This window comes from Danio aesculapii, chromosome 25 (assembly GCF_903798145.1).
Source record: "Danio aesculapii chromosome 25, fDanAes4.1, whole genome shotgun sequence".
In the NCBI taxonomy this organism is placed as follows: domain Eukaryota; kingdom Metazoa; phylum Chordata; class Actinopteri; order Cypriniformes; family Danionidae; genus Danio; species Danio aesculapii.
The window spans coordinates 1504338-1524902 of record NC_079459.1 but is presented as its reverse complement, the minus strand read 5'-3'; the positions used below and the strand labels follow the sequence as shown (position 1 = coordinate 1524902).

Sequence of the window (20565 nt, the reverse complement as noted above, 5' to 3'; positions counted from 1 at the left end):
CAACATGACCGAGATTTCTTCCTTAAACCACAGAGAATTACACCAGGAACTCAATATTAGTTAGTCACGATGGCATAAATATGGCAGAGCCTCTGTGTGAAATCTGCGGGGATGTTAATGTGTCCACATGGAGGACCAGAAAGTGCCTTTAAGTTCAGTTTGATGTCAGAAACTCAGAGATCATGGCAGAAATAGAGGAGTTGTCCATCAGACTGAAGAAGCTACTGGTGAGGTTGAATCTTCAGGATGGGAAGCAATTGGGAACCATGGTGCAGATCATAGAGGACCTCCTGTTCCTGTCCCATACAGAGCACTGTGGTGAGTCCTGACCACTCCAAATGTTTATTTACATTTTATGATGCTTATTATGTCATGAATACATTGATATTGACAGCAATGCAACATTCAGAGCAGACCTCCATCGGTGTGTGTGCTCTTTTTTTCAAGGGAGACATCTGCTGGGATATTTTTAGACTTGTGTTCTTCTTTTGTCCTGCAGTTGAGCTGTTTGCGGATCAAAATGTCCATGTGCCTGTGTTGCTGAAATGCAGCGAAAGCGCCAGCATCAAAGTTCAGCAGGTACTGTAGTCATCATATTGCTTGCCTGTATGAAGTTTCAAAACACGTGACTTTTATTTTGTGGAACATAAAAAGAGATATTAAGAAGAATGTTCAGGCTGCTCTTATTCATTTTGAAACTGGATGGGAAATGAAAGGCAATGGCTTGATACTAATCAAAACAATTATGAAATGGGAGTCAGCCGTTCCCCCTTCTTATCAGCCACGGGTTTTTGACTTTACGCACTCTTAGAATGGAAACGATTCGGTTCGCAATAAAACATTTAATCAGACATTTAATATTATTATTTTATGTGTTTTTAGATTTTTATTATTACATTTTTTTGCATTCATTCTTGTGTCTTATTACTGCTGCACATTTTATGTCTGTAAAGTGCCTTGAGATGCTACTTTTAAAGGTGCTATATAAAAATAAACTTTATTATTATTATTATTATTTTTAGAACAGAAAGTCTGCACCCTTTTTCTAATTTTTTTAATGAGACAACTATGTCTTTATATCTTAATAGTTTTTTTTCTTTGTATTTTTCATTTTTTATTATTATTTTTTTCCTATTGATTGTTGTTATTATTATTATTATTATTATTATTATCTTATGTGTGTATATTTTTGTGTATATATGTGATATTTTACCTTATTATTTACATGCTTTTTTAGTGTATAATTATGTTTTCCTGATAGTTTCTTGTTGATTCGTATCAGTGCATAATTTCTATGGCGTGTTTTATATATCTACAGTATTCATTCATTCGTTTTCTTTTCGGTTTAATCCCTTAATTAATTTGGGATTGCCACAGTGGAATAAACCGCCAACTTATCCAGCATATGTTTTACGTAGCTGATGCCCTTCCAGCTGCAACCCAACACTGGGAAACACCCGTACACTCTTATTCACACACAATTTAGTTCATCAATTCCCCTATAGCGCATGTGTTTGGGCTGTGGGGGAAACCAGAGCACCTGGAGGAAACCCACGCCAACATGGGGAGAACATGCAAACTCCACATAGAAATGCCAACTGGCTCAGCCGAGGCTCGAACCAGCGACCGTCTTGCTGTGAGGCGATTGTGCTACCCACTGCGCCACTGTGCTGCTGGAATAAATATATTTGTTTATTTTATTTTTTGTAATTCTGCTAAATTGTCAGGTACTCTAGGGAACGTTCACCCAAAAAAAAAAAATTCTGTCATCATTTACTCACTCTTTACTTGTTCAGAACCAGTTTGAGTTTTTTGTTCTGTTGAACATGAAAGGAGATACTTTGAAGAATGTTGCAAACCTGTAACCGTTGACTTCCATTCATTCATTCATTTTCCTTCAGCATAGTCCTATATTTATCAGGAGTCGCCATAGCGGAATGAACCGCCCCATCCACTTCCATGGTATTTGGTTTTATTCTAACATGGAAGTCAATGGTTAGATTTTTCCAACATTCTTCAAAGTATCTCCTTTCGTGTTCAACAGAACAAATAAATTAATTTTCATTTTTGGGTGAGCTGTGTTCTTGTTCCAAACCTTTATGAGTTTCTTTTTTCTGTTGAACGCATGAGAAGATATCTCGAAAAAAGATGGAAACCTGTAACCATTGACTTCCATATAGGAAAAACACTTACTACGTCACGTTTCCAACATTTTTCAAAACATTTCCTTTTGTGGATGAATTTTCCTATTGTTTTCTTTCTTTCTCTTAGATGTTGTATCGACAGAAGATATATTTCATTTTAAAGTGGGTGAACTATCCCTTTAATTGGAAATTATTCATCTGTGAACATCATTTTAATAAAAAAACACATCATCATCATCATCATCATCATCATCCTCTTTAATTTAAAGACTCCCTAGCCATCTTCGACTACTTCACTTTTATTTCTTCTCTGATTGGTGTTTAGTTGCATATGGGAGGGATCAACTTGTCAATCACACAAGATCCACCAATAGCAAGCCACAACCATCCAATCAATCCCCAGTCGGTAAAATGAAGCCCGCCTACATTTGGTCGAGATCCAGCCGTTTAATCTAGAAATGCTTGATAGCTGAATGACTTTTAATGTAATTATATAATAACAATTTTAAGACACCAAAATGCAAATAAATATATATTAATTACATATAAATAAACATAACGAGGTGGCATGGTGGCACAGTGGGAAGCGCTGTCGCCTCACTGCAAGAAAGTCACTGGTTCGAGTCTGGGCTGGGTCAGTTGGCATTTCTGTGTGGAAAAAAATTAATAAAGGAACTAAGCCGAAAAGAAAATGAATGAATTATAAACATAAATCAAGTATATTTTCTGTGCTCTTTCAACTAAGAACAGTAATGACGAGGTTGTTGAGTGATTTACTGTGCTGCTCTTCGTAGGTTGGCTGGTCTCTGCTGTGTCGGCTGATGGAAATCTGTCCTAGCACTCTGGTTAATCTGGCCAGACCAGTGGACTATGAGTTCATAGATGCGCACAAGTGAGTCTGAGTATTTTTGTTAAGTATGTGCATGCATTCAGGGGTAACACGGTGGCTCAGTGGTTAACACTGTCGCCTCACAGCAAGAAGGTCGCTGATTCAAGTGCCGGCTGGGTCAGTTGGCGTTTCTGTGTGGAGTTTGCATGTTCTCCCCGTGCTGGTGTGGGTTTCCTCCGGGTGCTCCGGTTTCCCCCACAGTCTAAACACATGCGCTATAGAGAAATTGATTAACTAAATTGCCTATAGTGTGTGTGTGAATGAGTGTGTATGGGTGTTTCCCAGTGTTGGGTTGTGGCTGGAAGGGCATCCTCTTTGTAAAACATATGCTGGATAAGTTGGCGGTTCATTCCACTGTGGCGACCCCTGATGAACAAAGGGACTAAGCTAAAGGAAAACGAATGAATGAAATTGAGCCGTTATTAAGGAGATTTAATCCAGGCCATGCTTGTGAACACAGAATCATTTCTCCGTAATTGTTCACATCTTGTTATTTGAGATATTGCTGCTGATTTTTAATTAAACAACTCTTTCTTATTCTTTTGACGCATGTTTGTTCATAGGCAGATTCTGAAAGTGCTTTACGAGTACCATAATAAAGATGCCAAGATGATGATGGTGGCCCTGAGAGCTCTGGCTCTGATGCTGAAGTCAGGCAAGTCTTGTTTTCACACAACGTCGTTTATTTTAGAGCATGGGTTTTTGAATGTGTTTGGATGAGGCTTTGATGGAGGTGTTTGATGCTTGTGGCTCAGGTGAGATCAAGATGCAGGTTCTGGATGAGGAGGAATGGGACGTGTTTTACTCGATTCTGGAGGCCATGAAGTCATTCAGCGACAGAGAAGAAGTTCAGCTACAGGGATGTACAGCTTTACAACCACTGCTGCAGACAGGTAACCAGGATTAGTCAAATGTGAAATAATAATATACACTTACCACACACATATTAGTTACACTTTTCTAGTACTAGGTTGGACCCCTCATGAGCACTCCTCCTCATAATGAGTTAAAACTAGCCTAGAGCACCATCTGCTGTTAAAATAGCTAATCTTGACCACAATCTGCTGTTGAAAACTAGCCTAGAGCGCCATCTGCTGTTAAAAACCAGCCTAGAGCGCCATTTGCTGTTAAAAACTAGCCTAGAGCACCATCTGCTGTTAAAAACCAGCCTAGAGCGCCATTTGCTGTTAAAAACTAGCCTAGAGCAACATCTACTGTTATAAATTAGCCTAGAGTGCCATCTGCTGTTAAAAACTAGCCTAGAGCACTGTCTGCTGTTATAAACTAGCCTAGAGCGCCATCTGCTGTTAAAAACTAGCCTAGAGCACCGTCTGCTGTTATAAACTAGCCTAGAGCGCCATCTGCTGTTAAAAACCAGCCTAGAGCGCCATTTGCTGTTAAAAACTAGCCTAGAGCACCGTCTGCTGTTAAAAACTAGCCTAGAGCACCATCTGCTATTAAAAACTAGCCTATAGCACCATCTGCTGTTAAAAACTAGCCTATAGCACCATCTGCTGTTAAAAACTAGCCTAGAGCGCCATCTGCTGTTAAAAACTAGCCTAGAGCGCCATCTGCTGTTTAAAATTTGCCTAGAGTGGCATCTGCTGTTAAAAACTAGCCTAGAGCGCCATCTGCTGTTAAACTAGCCTAGAGCACCATCAGCTGTTTAAAATTTGCCTAGAGCGGCATCTGCTGTTAAAAACTAGCCTAGAGTGCCATCTGCTAGACTGCATCTGCTTTTAAAAACTAGCCTAGAGCACCATCTGCTGTTAAAAACTAGCCTAGAGCACCATCTGCTGTTAAAAACTAGCCTAGAGCACCATCTGCTATTAAAAACTAGCCTAGAGCGCCATCTGCTGTTAAAAACTAGCCTAGAGCGCCATCTGCTGTTAAAAACTAGCCTAGAGCGCCATCTGCTGTTTAAAATTTGCCTAGAGTGGCATCTGCTGTTAAAAACTAGCCTAGAGCGCCATCTGATGTTAAACTAGCCTAGAGCACCATCAGCTGTTTAAAATTTGCCTAGAGCGGCATCTGCTGTTAAAAACTAGCCTAGAGTGCCATCTGCTAGACTGCGTCTGCTTTTAAAAACTAGCCTAGAGCACCATCTGCTGTTAAAAACTAGCCTAGAGCACCATCTGCTGTTAAAAACCAGCCTAGAGCGCCATTTGCTGTTAAAAACTAGCCTAGAGCAACATCTACTGTTATAAACTAGCCTAGAGTGCCATCTGCTGTTAAAAACTAGCCTAGAGCACCATCTGCTGTTAAAAACTAGCCTAGAGCACCATCTGCTATTAAAAACTAGCCTAGAGCGCCATCTGCTGTTAAAAACTAGCCTAGAGCGCCATCTGCTGTTTAAAATTTGCCTAGAGTGGCATCTGCTGTTAAAAACTAGCCTAGAGCGCCATCTGCTGTTAAACTAGCCTAGAGCACCATCTGCTGTTAAAAACTAGCCTAGAGCGCCATCTGCTAGACTGCGTCTGCTTTTAAAAACTAGCCTAGAGCACCATCTGCTGTTAAAAACTAGCATAGAGCGCCATCTGCTAGTAAAAACTAGCATAGAGCGCCATCTGCTGGTAAAAACTAGCCTAGAGCACCATCTGCTGTTACAAACTAGCCTAGAGGACCATCGGCTGTTAAAACTAGCCTAGAGCCTTATCTGATAGTAAAAACTAGCCTAGAGCGCCGTCTCGTGGTAAAAACTAGCCTAGAGCGCCATCTGCTGATAAAACTAGCCTAGAGCGCCGTCTCGTGGTAAAAACTAGCCTAGAGCGCCATCTGCTGTTAAATCTAGCTTAGAGCGCCGTCTCTTGGTAAAAACTAGCCTAGAGCGCCATCTGCTGATAAACTAGCCTAGAGCGTCGTCTCGTGGTAAAAACTAGCAAGCAGTTCAACAGATTCACTAACAGAGTGCCTGGTGAGTGTATGTGGAGTGTGGAAAGTTGACACATACTGTATAAAGTAAAATGTCTTAATATGAATAATGTCAGTTCTACCCAGTTGACCTGTGTGATTGTTAGTTTCTGAGTATCACCTGGCGGAGTTCATCGAGAAGAAGGACCATGAGGTGGTTTTGAACGCGCTCAGATGCTTTATGGACAATGAAAATGTGGTACTTGAAGCTCTGAAGGTCCTCATACCACTGGCGGATCCAGGTATAACACTTATCACAAGTATTTTTTAATCATCAGTGTCTTCAAAACTCTTTATTATTGCTTTTGTACAATATATAATATGTTACAATAATAATAGCAACAAGAATAAACCCTCATGTCTAATAAGAGATTAAGAGATTAATATAAATACAAATATTACAGCAACTGTGATCCACCAACACTATCTGCAAACAAATGGATCTTTTCCAAATGCATTTGGATTCAAAAACCATATTAAACAAGCTTGTTTTTCTTGGTTCCAGCCAGCAATGTTGAGATTCTGATGTCCAAAACTGTGAAATGCCACAGTTTAACGTGTCAGGCTATGGACATGTGGCTGGACTCCGAGGCGATACAGGAGGCCGGTTGCTGTTTGCTATGGAAATTTACATCAAGTAAGTTCAAATGATGCTCTTCTTACATTATTTAGCAAGTACTACTTAGTTTGGATGACATTTTTAAATCATTTTCTTTAACAGAGGGTTACTATGATATGTTGGTGCTCAACCGTGTCCATAAAGTGACCGTGAAGGGATGCGTCTCTTATCCTGACAACGCCACATTGCAGACCGCAGCTCTTTCCTGTCTGAGTGCCCTTGGTGAGTCAATAGAATGAATTTGAACGTGATGGCACAACACAAATGGAGAACCCAGCTCTCCGCTGGATCCCTTAGAGCCCACGCTCAACACAAATGATGTACTTTTTGTGCAAGTTGATGGCTAAAAACAAATTTTGAGACTCCAAAAGCACTAAATCATCAGGAATTGAGTCTATAATTCAATGATTCATTAATAAAAACAGTAACTTGCTTTATTTCTAAATCAATTCAAGCATTTTTAATGAATTGCTTAAATTAACTACTCAACGAATCACTCATTAGGATTTGTCGCCACCTATAGGACGTTTTAATTTGTACACAATTAATTCTCGCTGATTAATTAATTTCTGCAAGAGATATTGATGACGGAAAATTCCAGTTTATCATTGTAACAGTAAAAAAAAGTTTAGCTATATGTGTGTGTATGTATTTGCCTAAAATAAGGCCTAATAATTTGAGGCCTACTTGTCTTTCGTGGGCCTCTATGCTCATGTTTTTCCCCCTTCAGCGGAGTGTATTGTACAAAATGGAGGACTGGATGAAGAGTGGGATGAGGAGGAAGAGAAAGTTCTGGTAAAGAAAGAAGCCGCTCAGGCGGAAGAGATGCTAATATGGAGAGAGGCCTGTTATACGGCTTTAGAGAGACATGCTGAAGACGTCAAAGTACAGGTGACATGTTTTAGCCGACAAGAAAGTATCTTAACATCTCGTTCTTTTAATTATACTATAACTGTTCAATTGAACTCTGTCTGGTTGTTTTGTCAGGAAGCTGCATGTTGGGCTTTAAATAGTTTGCTTCTCCATTGCAACACATCCAACCATGTGGAACTGGAAGGAAGGTTAGCATTCCTTAATGTCGTGCGCTGCATTACAAATTTGCATTCAGGAACTTGGGCTGTTGTTATTTTAAATAAAACCGATGTTAAAGTGTGTTGGGGAAACTCAATTCTGGCCTTCCCTGAATATTTAAAAGACATTAGCAAGCATTAAACTGAGGGTGAAGTAAATAGACAAAAACTCTAGCATATTAACAGCATGTTTTGATACATTATTAACTTAAATTAACCCAGTATATCATGAATTAATGTGTACCTAGCATGTTTCATTGTTATTATTATTATTTAGTGTGGTGCTAGAAGGGCTACCTATATGTTGTCATGAATTAACATGTTGCTAGCAAGTTTCTAACACATTCTAGCATGTTGGTATGATGTTTAGTATGCTGCTAGAAGGTTTAACTGTATGTTAGCATGACATAACATTCTTCTTGCATGTTTCTATACTGTTTACCATAAAGCATGTATGAATTAACATGTTTTCACATTTTTCTAACCTAGCATGTTGCTAGCTTGTTTTTACTTGCCATATTAACATGTTTTTTATGTTTGCAAGTCTCTTAGCATGTTTATTATCATTTTTAGCAGGTTTTAACACATTGGTAGCATGAATTAACTTGTTGTTAGCAGTTTTCTAACACATTTTAGCATGTTGGTAGGATGTCTACTAGAAGGTTTAACTGTATGTTTGCATGGCTACACATTTTCCTTGCATGTTTGTTGCTAGCATGTAATTAACATGTTTTAACATTTTTTTAACATGGAATAGCGTGTTGCCAGCTTCATTTGACATTCTCATCATGTTACCATTAATTAGCATGTTTTCTTATAACATTTCCATGTCTCTTAGCATGTTTTTTTATAGTTTTTAGCATGTTTTAACCCTTGGTTAATATCATTTAGCATATTGGTACCATGGATTTGCATGTTTTAGCATGTGCTAACATGTTGCTAACATAGATTATTAAGAATCTAGTAGTGCTTTTGTTAAACATTTCATTAGCATGTTATTTGCATGTTTCAAGCATGATTTTTTTTTTCAGGTAACCAAAAATGTCTTATGTTTATGGTTTTGGTTAACTATTAAAACCTGGGCCAAGTCTCCGACTTAGGAATATGCGATGATGTGCAAATGTACGTGGTCATATGTTAATGAGCTGGTTTTGTTTCTCTCACACACAGGCCTCCTCTTCATACACTCATCATGGCTGCGATGCTTTTGCACTCATCCAGCGTGAAGGTTTTCCAAGCTGCTTCCTCTACACTGCGCACGCTAATACAGCGCCACTGTGAGCATTACATTCAGAGTTTCACGCACTTTTAAAGCCTGGATGAACCTGAAGTTACTGAGACTATTATTTCAGTATGTTGATGTACCTTCAACTGAATCTGAATATTGAGTAGGGGGCGGGGCTTTCTTTAGCACATCATTCCCTCATACCAAAATAACAGTAAGAGGGGCGGGGCTAAGAACATTCTGGCTGAAGTGTCAAACTGACATCATCAGAGAAGGAGCCAATCTAATTCAGAAGCAGATGCTCAGATTTCGATTGAAGATTACCAAAACAAACTTGGTTTTGGACTTTAAGTGTAGTTCACACATGGCTTATTCTGTGTTTTTGTGCCTGTAGGCAGGATAAGATCTCCGCTGCTCTCACACGGCATTCATTTCAACATCGTGGAGCTGATGCGGAAACATCCCAACTCCAGCGCAGTGTGTGAAAGTGCCTGCAAACTAATTCACACACTCTTCCAGGGAGCGTAAGCACACACGCACATGTTTGTATATATGACTTATGAGGACTCTCCACAGGTATTATGCAGCTAAACAACTTATTATATGGCCTTGCCTAAACACTTAACCCAACCCTCACAGGAAAAGTGTTAAATTTTACATGTCAAAAGACCTCGTTCAGCTACATTTTAACTGTAGGATTACAAGGACACAAAGCATGTCCTCGTAAACCACCTTAACAACAAGCTCATACCTATAGCATTATACAATTTTGTGTCCTCATAAACCATGTAAACCTGAACACACACACACACATATATATATATATGTATGTATGTATGTATGTATGTATGTATGTATGTATATATATATATATATATATATATATATATATATATATATATATATATATATATATATATATATATATATATATATATATATATATATATATAATGTATGTATGTATATGTATGTATATATATGTATGATTTAAAAGGTCTCTGCACAGGCGTAATGTATTTAATAATGTATACACTGCTTATTATATAGCCCTGCACCATCCCTACCCCTAAACCAAACCCTCACAGGAAACGTGGCAAATTTAACATCAAAATACCTTGTTAAGTTAGATTTTAGCTTTTTGAATTACAAGGACACAAGGCATGTCCTCATAAACCACCTTAATAGAGTACAACCAGCTCATACCCATGTCATTATACAATTGCGTGTCCTCATAAACCTGAACACACACATACTTGTATAGATGATTTACAAGGTTTTTGCACAGGCGTAATGTATTTAATACTCTATACACTGCTTATTATATAGCCCTGCACCATCCTACCCCTAAACCAAACCTTCACAGGACACGCAACAACTTTTACATGTCAAAAGACCTTGCTAAGTACGATTTATAAGCTTTTTTGGATTACAAGGACACAAGACGTTTCCTTGTACACGAAATAAGTAGAGTACAACCAGCTCATACCCATGTCACTATACAATTTTGTGTTCTCATAAACCACATATACCTGAACACACACAAGCATATTAAATATATGACTTATGAGGACTCTGCATAGGCGTAATGTATATAATACTGTATACACGGCATATTATATAGACCAGGAAAATGTTCATGGGCTAATGACATGAACACATTAAAAATGGTCTATAGCCCTGCCCAAACATGTTGTGTCCTCATAAACCACATACTGTAAACCGAAACACACACACTTTCCATCTGTGATCAATGAGGGATTCATATATATAATGAAGACACGGCTGTAATAATAGCGTAATCGTCATGTGTCTCCAGGAGGGCCAGTCTGGACGACGGGTTCCTGATTCTCAGTCAGATCCTCATCGCTCTGAAGACTCACAACTTCCTTCCTGAAGTTCAGCTGGAGGGACTGAGAGCAAGCTTAGTTCTTCTTAATCCAGGTGAAATGTCTGCCTATGTCCTGGTGGTCGTGAAATGAAAACGAGCTTTGCGTCGTTTGTTCATTAATGGACCACATGCTAGCTACATTCTAAAACATATCGCTGATGTACTTAATTAGTTCTTCGTTAAAACTGCGATGCCTACATGATTTCTGCCTCTGTGTGTTCAGACAGGAGTTTGAGAGAGCATGGCGTCTCGGTGGCAGATCCTGATATGGTGGATGTTTCTCTACAGGTGTTGAAGAACCAGTGTGTCCTAGAGGGAGCTCACACTGTCTATCTGCAGGCACTCAATAGGGTAAATACTCTCTTACAAGCTAAAAAGTAGCTTGACATTACGCTAGTGCTTATTACATCTCATGCTCACTAGAACTTAAAATCACAATGAAATCAAGGCGAACAATATTTATTATGGAATATGAATCCATGCACCTTAAAAACAGCATTGTATTAACGTCCTAGGCCTTGAGTGTGCACGTTTTAGCTCTTAAGTGGTTAACTTCTTAAGGCCCAATGTGTTTTTACATGCATTTTTTAATTCTCTTTGCTATTTGGGCTTATTGAAACCTAATTAGAAGTATCATCTTATGACAGGATGTACTTTTAGAGAAAAATGATGGCCATATATGTGTGTTATTTACATAAAACAAGGCTGAAAAGGAGTCCCACTCCTGCACTGAAGAGAGCTATTAAAGGTAATTATTGTACAAAAGAGGTATTTAAGGTTTAATATTGTGGATGAGATTTCAGAAGGGGGTACTGTAAACTGACTGGAGTTGAGGGCTCTAACAGCCTGTGGGAAGAAGCTGTTGAGTAGTGTAGCCGAGCAGGCTCTAATATTTCGGTACCTTCTTCCTGATGGCAGCAGCTGAAAGAGACAATGTATGGAGTCACATTTGGACAGCGTTGAAATGGTTAATCTATTTTACTTGCTTTTAACATCTTTGAACTAATACTGCTGTCGATCAGCGCCACCTCCTGGACTGATCGTTTATAAAATCCTATTAGGAACTGAACTGTCCCACTGTTGTAAGTCTGTAAAGTATACACTCACTCATACTTGATAATAGATCTCACTTTATGTAGAACTTCCGGGCCGATGTTTGATTAAGAACTATAATAGTACAGTAAATGTGCTGTATTTGCTGTGTGTGTTTAGTTTATCAGCAGCGAGTCCATTCAGGAGTGTGGTCTTGGCGTCCTGGCAGCGCTAGCCGACAGTTCGGGAGCCGTAGATCTGATGTGCCAGCAGGGGGCGATAGACACCGTTCTGCACACGTTGCAGATGTTTCCACAGGAGCGCGGTGAGTCCAGTCACTTCTCCATCTTTAGACAGCGCTCCCATGGGATGATAACCGGTTTCAAGGTTTACCGCGGTTTGGAAAAGTCAAGGTTTTAAAACCGCTAGAATGTTCTGTTAAACCGTTCCTGCGATTAAACAGTTGAAATCAAAATTATTTGGAACAATAATTATTGTAAAAAGAGCTATACAAATACACTACCTGACAAAAGTCTTGTCGTTGATCTCAGTTTTAATGGCAACAATAATAACTTGACTTCTAATTGATCATGTGGAAAAGTGGCAGAAGGTGGATTTCTCTGATGAATCATCTGTCGATCTGCATCCCGATCATCACAAATACTGCAGAAGACCTACTGGAACTTACATGGAGCCAAGATTCTTACTGAAATCAGTCAAGTTTGGTGAAGGAAACATCATGGTTTGGGGTTACATTCAGTATAGGGGCATGCGAGAGATCTGCAGAGTGGATGATCAACATCAACAGCCTGAGGTATCAAGACATTTGTGCTGCCCATAACATTACAAACCACAGGAGAGGGCAAATTCTCCAGCAGGATAGCGCTCCTCATACTTCAGCCTCCACATCAAAGCTCCTGAAAGCAAAGAAGGTCAAGGTGCTCCAGGATTGGCCAACCCAATCACAGGACATGAACATTATTGAGCATGTCTGGGGTAAGATGAAGGAGGAGGCGTTGAAGATGAACACAAAGAATCTTAATGAACTCCGGGAGTCCTGCAAGAAGGCTTTCTTTGCCATTCCAGATGACTTTATTGATCAGTGACTTGAGTCATTGCAGAGATGTATGGATGCAGTCTTTCGTGAATACGGACCTTATTTCTGTTCAGTCACAAGACTTTTGTTTAAACAAAGTCAGACCTTACTGTCCTAATGAAATCATTAATAATCAAGGCATGATCATATTTTATTGTGATCAAATAAGCGTAATCTAGAGGCCTTTGCCTTTCAAATAAGCCACTTCTGATACCAAATGATCAACTATAAGTCACGTTATTATTTGCTGTTCCTAAAACTTGCATAGGCAACAAGACTTTTGTCAGGTTGTGTATTTCCTATAATATTTTTTCTTCTGGAGAAAGTCTTATTTGTTTTATTTCGGCTAGAATAAAAGCAGTTTTTAATTATTTTAAAGCCATTTTAAGGTCATTATTATTAACACTCTTAAGCAATATTAGTTTTGGATTGTCTTCAGAACAAACCACTGTTATACAATGACTTGCCTAATTACCCTAACTTTACCCTAATTAACCTAGTTAAGCCTTTAAATGTCACTTAAAGCTGTAAGTGTCTTGAAGAATACCTAGTCTAATATGATTTACTGTCATCATGGCAAAGATAAATAATAATAAATAAATCAGTTATTAGAGATGAGTTATTAAAACTGTTATGTTTAGAATCTTCTCTCCGCTAAACAGAAATTAGGGGGAAAATGTATAATGTATAATATGTATAATAACTGAAAAGCCTCATCTTTGGCAGATATTCACTACTGGGGTCTGAGTCTCCTCTTCCATCTGATCTCTAAGAAGAAACTGTCTCGTATGATGGTTCCTGTGCTGGCGTCTGTGTTGGTCAGCTCTGTGCGGAAACACAAAGAAGACTCAGTCATGCTGCTCAAGGTAGTTCACTACAGTTATCATTAGCACAAACTGGTTTCCTCATGTTAACCCCTTCTATCTGACTTCTGAATCAGTAGCAAACAGAGTGACTTTGGGTGCATTATTCCACCTAGAAAAACCTCTTTTGGTCAAACTTAAGGTTTCTTTTAAAGCATCGAATCAGTGGAGTTTAACACTACAATCTGTTAGAGAATGTGTATGTTTTAAGTTATCCGCTTGTTTAGTCGTGACCAGGGTGCGAATTACAAGGGGGTTTGGGGGGGATTGACCCACCCAATTAAGGCTTGATCCCCTTAAAAAAAAACATCAAAGCAAGATGTGTGTGTGTATGGGATGGGGGGGGGGGGGGGGGTTGGTCTACCCTTTGAAACGGAGAAAAGATCATTCTAATCTGTATTTTACATGATAATGTTAATAGTTAAAATAATAGCTATCCATTTGACCACCCCTATAACGGTTCATACCATTGTAAATACATCATCGCGCCAATCGGTCCATTCGAGAAAAAGTCATTCAGCAATCTGAAACCGGCAGATTTAGAGCACCGATAGACATCATAATAGTTCACAAGACATGGAGGAAACCACATTTTCTCATGAAATAGGTGTTTGTTTCTACATATTGCCTAAAAGTAAACTCAAATTAGATGCATTGTTTGCATAGTTTGTCCTAAAGTAAGCTGAAATGGCTAATCAGGACGGAATACCAACACAGGCTCATTGTGGAAACGTAGCCCTGCGGATGTTTCTGGAGACAGCGAATTACGGAGGCGGAGGTACGTATGGCTGCATTTCATTTTTTTAAACGAACGCTACGGGGCGGTGTGACGCCGTTCCTTTTCGCGCTTACCAGCTGACCGCTTACCTCTGTATGGACGGCATTCCGGCTGAATAGCAGGGTGAGGATGTGGTAAAATAAAAAAAAAGTCAGACGAGGGCTTTTATTTGTTTGGATTGCTTTTGAAACGTGTTTGTTGGGTTTAGGGAAGTGGGTGGGCGGGTCAATTGATAAAATTGGTTGGGTTTAGGAAAGGGGGAGGGTGGGTCAGCCGATCGTTCGCTCAGTCAGTCAGAAAGTCTGTTCAAAAGTGAGTCGACAGCGGCCTCTGGTGGGTTTACGCGAGAACAGCAGGCGCGAATGGCACTCGAGATAGAAATCTGAGATCTCGAAAAGCGTACACGGCGACCTCTTGTGGATTCACGAAAACAAAAACTCCAGAAATACATGCCGCCGGGTCGTATTTCACGGTCTCCAGAAACGTCCGTGGAGGTACGTTTTCAGAATGAGCCCGGGTTGCAGAATACATTAAATAGCCTATCCCGCAAAACATTGAAATTCATTTCATGAATAAATTAGATGTAATTTAAATGAATACATACAATGGATTCACTGAAGCATGCTTTACACAAACTAACATTACTGAAATAGTTGACTAACCCCCCCGATCGTCAATTTTTCATTTCAATTTTGGTCGTGACGTATGAAATACTGTTTCCGGTTCCAGGCCGTTACTTATTTGAATTGAGAAAATATTCGTTTATGACCACTTTTTACTCCTATCACACATTAGGATGAATTCTATATAATATCATGGTGTACACGACTGTCTCTGGACTTGCTGCATCACCGACAGCAGTATTTGGATTTTAAAAGTGTAATCACTTTCTGGTCATCTGATATTATATATTGCGATCATGATTTTTGAAAATAATACATCATTACATACATACATAAACGTTTATTATTACTATTTTTGAGCCTCCCCATACTGTTTGATTTGGCGCTTGGACCCGGGAGCCTCTTCAGGTGATGTCACACTTAACAAGTGGCTAATTTTAAGAAATTGCTTCTTAAAAATCAACATTGTGGCTCTTTGTGGTTCATCTGAGTATTGTTTTTAGTTTGAATTTGTATTTAATTGGTATATAGGCCTTTAAAGGTGCAGTATGTAAGTTTGACACCCAGTTGTTGAGCTAGGTATTGCATTCCTGGATCAAAACAAACGCAAGCGCAGGTTGCCAGATTGATGACACCAACAGTGAAACTGTAGAGCCTGAAGGCTGATTTAATTCGTGTTCTGAATAAAAGCAGCGACACACGATAGAAGGAATATTTTCTGGATTAAAAGAGTCACCATCACCTCGAATTGATATATTAGAAACGGCCTCTATTTATCACAGGTAAACAACAGGATAACTGATCAGCTCGGGTACACCTCATGAGCTTTATTCAGTGTTAAATGCTATTAATGTGAGTCTGAATGTCATTTCACATGACATTTATTGCCATACTACTGAAAGCAGCAGCAGATAGTTCAGCTCAGATCTGGAAAATAAAATAAACTGTCTTAAATTAAATATTAGAACTGTGACTCAGTACAAACCAACACATATCAGTGATTCAGCATCTACATTTAATCATGTTAAAGAGGTTTAATATGTATTAATTAGGTTATAAGCCTTACCATTCGCTAGAGTGCAGTGAGTGCACTATTCTGTGCTTCTGAATGGCTGTATTCACATTTCTGTCATGTTTCGTCTGGTGTAAACAGCCAAATTGCCTATAACTGCAAATATCATCGCGTAGCATGTTTTAACCTGCTCACCTAATGTTTACACTTGTAGTAATTATATTATTTGCTAATTAATACCCTCATGTGGAACTCTGAATCTGTCTCATTTCGGAGTCTGCTACTGTCCACCGGAGGTTGCATTTCAGTCACAGACACATGCTTTGAGAGTCTTTCTGACAGCATGAAAGAAATACGCTGTTTTCCAACAAGGCAACCCGGCGTGCTGAAATATAATTGGCTAAACTGGCAGTGGGCCGGTTAAAAGAACCATAAACAAGACAGCTTTCCAGTACACAACACCCATTTTCAAAGCAGAATATCTGACGTCAGCATTGTTTTTCAGACAAACAAGAATGTTCACTGAGCATGTTTCTGAAATATCTGCAAACATACTATGGTATTTTTGTGGTTTAGAAGAGTCAAACACTTACATACAGCATCTTTAACATCTGGCTAAGAGGCCACCAATGAAAACTAGTCATTAGGCTGATTCGGATACATGGATAACGTTGATTAATGCACACTGTCCTTTCGTTGTGAAATGAATAACCTGACTGAACAGTGTGTGTTTTTGTTCCCCAGGGCCTGCAGGTGGTGTGGAAGTTATTGGACACCTGCTCGAGTGCTGCTGTGTGGCTGCAGAAAGAAGCATTCGAGAAGGAGATCTTCCAGATCCTGCGGGAAAACACGGCTGATCAGCGCAGAGATCCTGTAAGAGATGGAAAAATAAATGACTCAGACTGTAGTGTTGGGCACTGGCGTTACTATAATTATTAACGCTACTAGATTAAAGGGGACTTATTATGCAAAAATCACTTTTTTAGATGGTTTTAACACAGTTTTGTGGGAATATTGTGTGAATATAACCAGCTTCTTATGGTAAAAATGTATTAATTTTATTATTTATAATCAGGCTTGATAAAAACAGTCTGCAGAAACACTTTGATTGACATTCTCCCTTTGTATGATGTCATAAAAGGGGGAAAGCCCCGCCCACAAGTGACTATCTCTCCCTTATTAGCATATAATGCTAGTCTTGTTTTTGAATCTGCCACTAAGCTGACACACAAGCTTTCGTAGCTCCGCCCTCTTCTGAAAAAGGGCACAATCTCATTTGCATTTAAAGCGGCAGTCACCAAAACACCATAATTAGGATCAAAGCCTAAATGGGTCAGTTTCAGAGAGTTATTAAACATTATAAGCGTGGTATGGTTTTGAGCTGAAACTTCACACACACACTCTAGAGACATCAGAGACTTTTTTACATCTTGTAAATAGGGGCATAATAGGTCACCTTTAAGCTACGTTTTGAGTAGAGTAACTGATAGCTTAGCTCACTACAATTTAGTAGTTTTTCCAACACCGAGTCTCCAAGAAAAGCGGGTCCTCTTGTAAATCCGGCTTGTGTTTGTCTCCAGCTGCAGGGAATGAGCTGCCTGTGTTTGTCTAAGATGGTGTCGGATGGAGAGATCCTGTACGCTCTGCTGGAGAGAGCATGTGAGGATGGAGACGTGGACATGGCAGAGTGTCTGATTCAGCTGGGCGCCGACATCAACAAGAAAACAAAGAGCGATTCGCTCCTATATCAGGTCTGATGTCTGGAACTTAAAACTCTGAAATGTCAACTTATTTCAAACCTACAGTATATGTATATATATATATATATGTATATATGTATATATGTATTGGTGGTTAGACAGCATGATTATTGCACAGGTGTGGCTTAGGCTGGCCAACTCAATACAATAAACAATAAAAGGCCACTCCTGAGATTTTTTTATTTACTATGGTGATGATTACAATGGCTGTATTACTAATGCTAACTAGATCACATGAAGCGTGTCTCAGCCAATCACATGGAAAGGGATACTGCTACGGATACTCGCGTCATTCATTGTTTTTGGCTTAGTCCTTTTATTAACCTCAGGTCGCCACAGCGGAATAAACCGCCAACTTATCCACCATATGTTTTACGTAGCGGATGCCCTTCCAGCTGCAACCCATCACTGGGAAACCCCCATACAAACTCATTCACACACTACGGACAATTTAGCTTACCCAATTCCCCTATAGTGCATGTGTTTGGACAAGAAGTTCACTGGTTCGATTCCCGGCTGGGTCAGTTGGCGTTTCTGTGTGGAGTTTGCATGTTCTCCCTCGTGTTGGTGTGGGTTTTCTCCGGGTGCTCAGGTTTCCCCCACAGTCCAACGTTACACATGTGCTATAGGGGAATTGGGTAAGCTAAATTGTCCGTAGTGTATGAGTGTGAATGCGAGAGTGTATGGGTGTTTCCCAGTGATTGGTTGCAGCTGGAAGTGTAAAACATATGCTGGATAAAGTGGCGGTTCATTCCGCTGTTGGGACCCCTGATTAATAAAGAGACTAAGCTTAAAAGAAAATGAATGAATAATGGAAGTCAATGGGGCAAAAACAGCCCCCAACATAATGAAAGGGGAGTCATTTTAAACAATACACAAGGGTGAAAGTTACAGTCTTAAGTTTTTATCTGTGTGTGTGTGCAGGCGTGTGATCGCGGGGCTCCCCTGGCTCTGCTGGAGCTTTTGGTTTCTTCAGGCGTTCATGAGCAGCATCTGCGTGGAGCACTGAGCGTGTGCGTGCGGAGGTCGGATGATCCTGCCGTCACCCTGATCCTCCGCCGTCTGGGACTTGACCACACCAACAGCGCCCTGTGTCTTGGCAGCGTCCGCATCGGACACATGAAGGCCTCGTGGATCAGCGCTCTGCTGTCTGAACGCAGGAGTCAGTCTACTAACACACACTACAGCAGTGAGTCAGTTCACACCAATGCTATAGCTAATGCCGTCTGGAGTCTCAATAGTTGGTGGAATAACAATAGTTGGTGGAATAACCCTGTATAATCGACAAAGTATTGTAATATACAAACATTAGCTAACCTGCGCAAACTTGATACACTTCTGCTTAATTTTTACAGTTTTAAAGCTATCTTGAATGCTGTCGCTCTATCTGTTTCTGTGTCTTTAAGGTAAAGGTCAACGTTTGGCCAGACAGATCTCATTGCTCCAGAGGAAGAAGGGGTTTGTGGGAGTTAGCAGATTATCGAGTGATGTCAGCACATCAGGATATTTCACCGATGAGGAAAGTGACGACTCGCACATTTCCTTAGAGGACAGCTTGGTGTTTATGTTCGATGAGTTGGAGAGCGACGGTAAAATAGCAACATCTTTGCAGCATCATAAAACATGCTAGCAATGTTAGTAAATGTTGCCAAAGTTTTAGAACATTACCAATATTATAAAAATTTTAGCATCACGTTAGCAATGCATTACAAATATTGTCAATGTTCTAAAACATGTTAGCAACATTATAAAAACATTCTAGAAACATGCTAAAGCATGCTAGCAATACATGGTAGCAATGTGTTACAAAAATTGCCAGTGTTCTAAAACATGTTACCAATATTCTAAACTATGTTAGCAATGTGTTACAAATATTTCTAAAGTTCTAAAACATGTTACAAATATTTTAAAACATGTTAGCAACATTCATTAATTCGTTTTCCTTCGGCGTAGTCCCTTAATTATATTGGGTCACCACAGCGGAACGAATCACCAACTATTCCAGCACATGTTTTATGCAACGGATGCTCTTCCGGCCACAACCCAGTACTGGGAAATGTTAGCCACATTAAAGAAACATTCTAGAAACACGGTAAAACATGCTAGCAATACATGGTGGTGATGTGTTACAAATATTGGCAATGTTCTAATACATGTTAGCAAATATTCTAAAACATGTTAGCAATACATGGTAGTGATGTGTTACAAATATTGGCAATGTTCTAATACATGTAAGCAAATATTCTAAAACATGTTAGCAATGTGTTACAAATATTGTCAATGTTTTAAAACATGTTACCAATATTTTAAAACATGTTAGCAACATACTTTCATTCATTTTCCTATGGCTTAGTCCCTTATTTATATGGGGTCACCACAGCGGAATGAATCATTCCAGCATATGTTTTATGCTGAAGATGCTCTTCCAGCCGCAACCCAGCACTGGTAAAATGTTAGCAACATTATAAAAACATACTAGAAACATGGTAAAACATGCTAGCAATACATGGTAGCAATGTGTTACAAATATTGCTAATGTTCTAATACATATTAGCAATATTCTGAAACACATGTTAGCAACATTCTAGAAACATGGTGAAATATGCTTGAAGATGCTAGCAATACATTGTAGCAATGTGTTACAAATATTGGC

At 39.4% G+C, this 20565-nt stretch overlaps 1 protein-coding gene across 1 annotated transcript in view; it reads left to right on the top strand.

Annotated features, from left to right (window-relative positions):
- The first annotated feature begins 1 nt into the window (after position 1).
- lrrk2 (leucine-rich repeat kinase 2) overlaps positions 2-20565 on the top strand; it is a 59285-nt gene continuing 38721 nt past the window's right edge. The window contains 21 exon segments of the mRNA XM_056452231.1: positions 2-154; positions 157-318; positions 500-579; positions 2939-3036; positions 3597-3688; positions 3789-3926; positions 6051-6185; positions 6449-6580; positions 6665-6784; positions 7293-7453; positions 7550-7623; positions 8803-8909; positions 9252-9381; positions 10677-10801; positions 10972-11099; positions 11961-12105; positions 13603-13742; positions 16897-17025; positions 17733-17903; positions 18837-19101; positions 19319-19501. Of these exon segments, the coding sequence (XP_056308206.1) occupies positions 112-154; positions 157-318; positions 500-579; positions 2939-3036; positions 3597-3688; positions 3789-3926; positions 6051-6185; positions 6449-6580; positions 6665-6784; positions 7293-7453; positions 7550-7623; positions 8803-8909; positions 9252-9381; positions 10677-10801; positions 10972-11099; positions 11961-12105; positions 13603-13742; positions 16897-17025; positions 17733-17903; positions 18837-19101; positions 19319-19501 (2758 nt within the window). The 5' untranslated portion in view covers positions 2-111.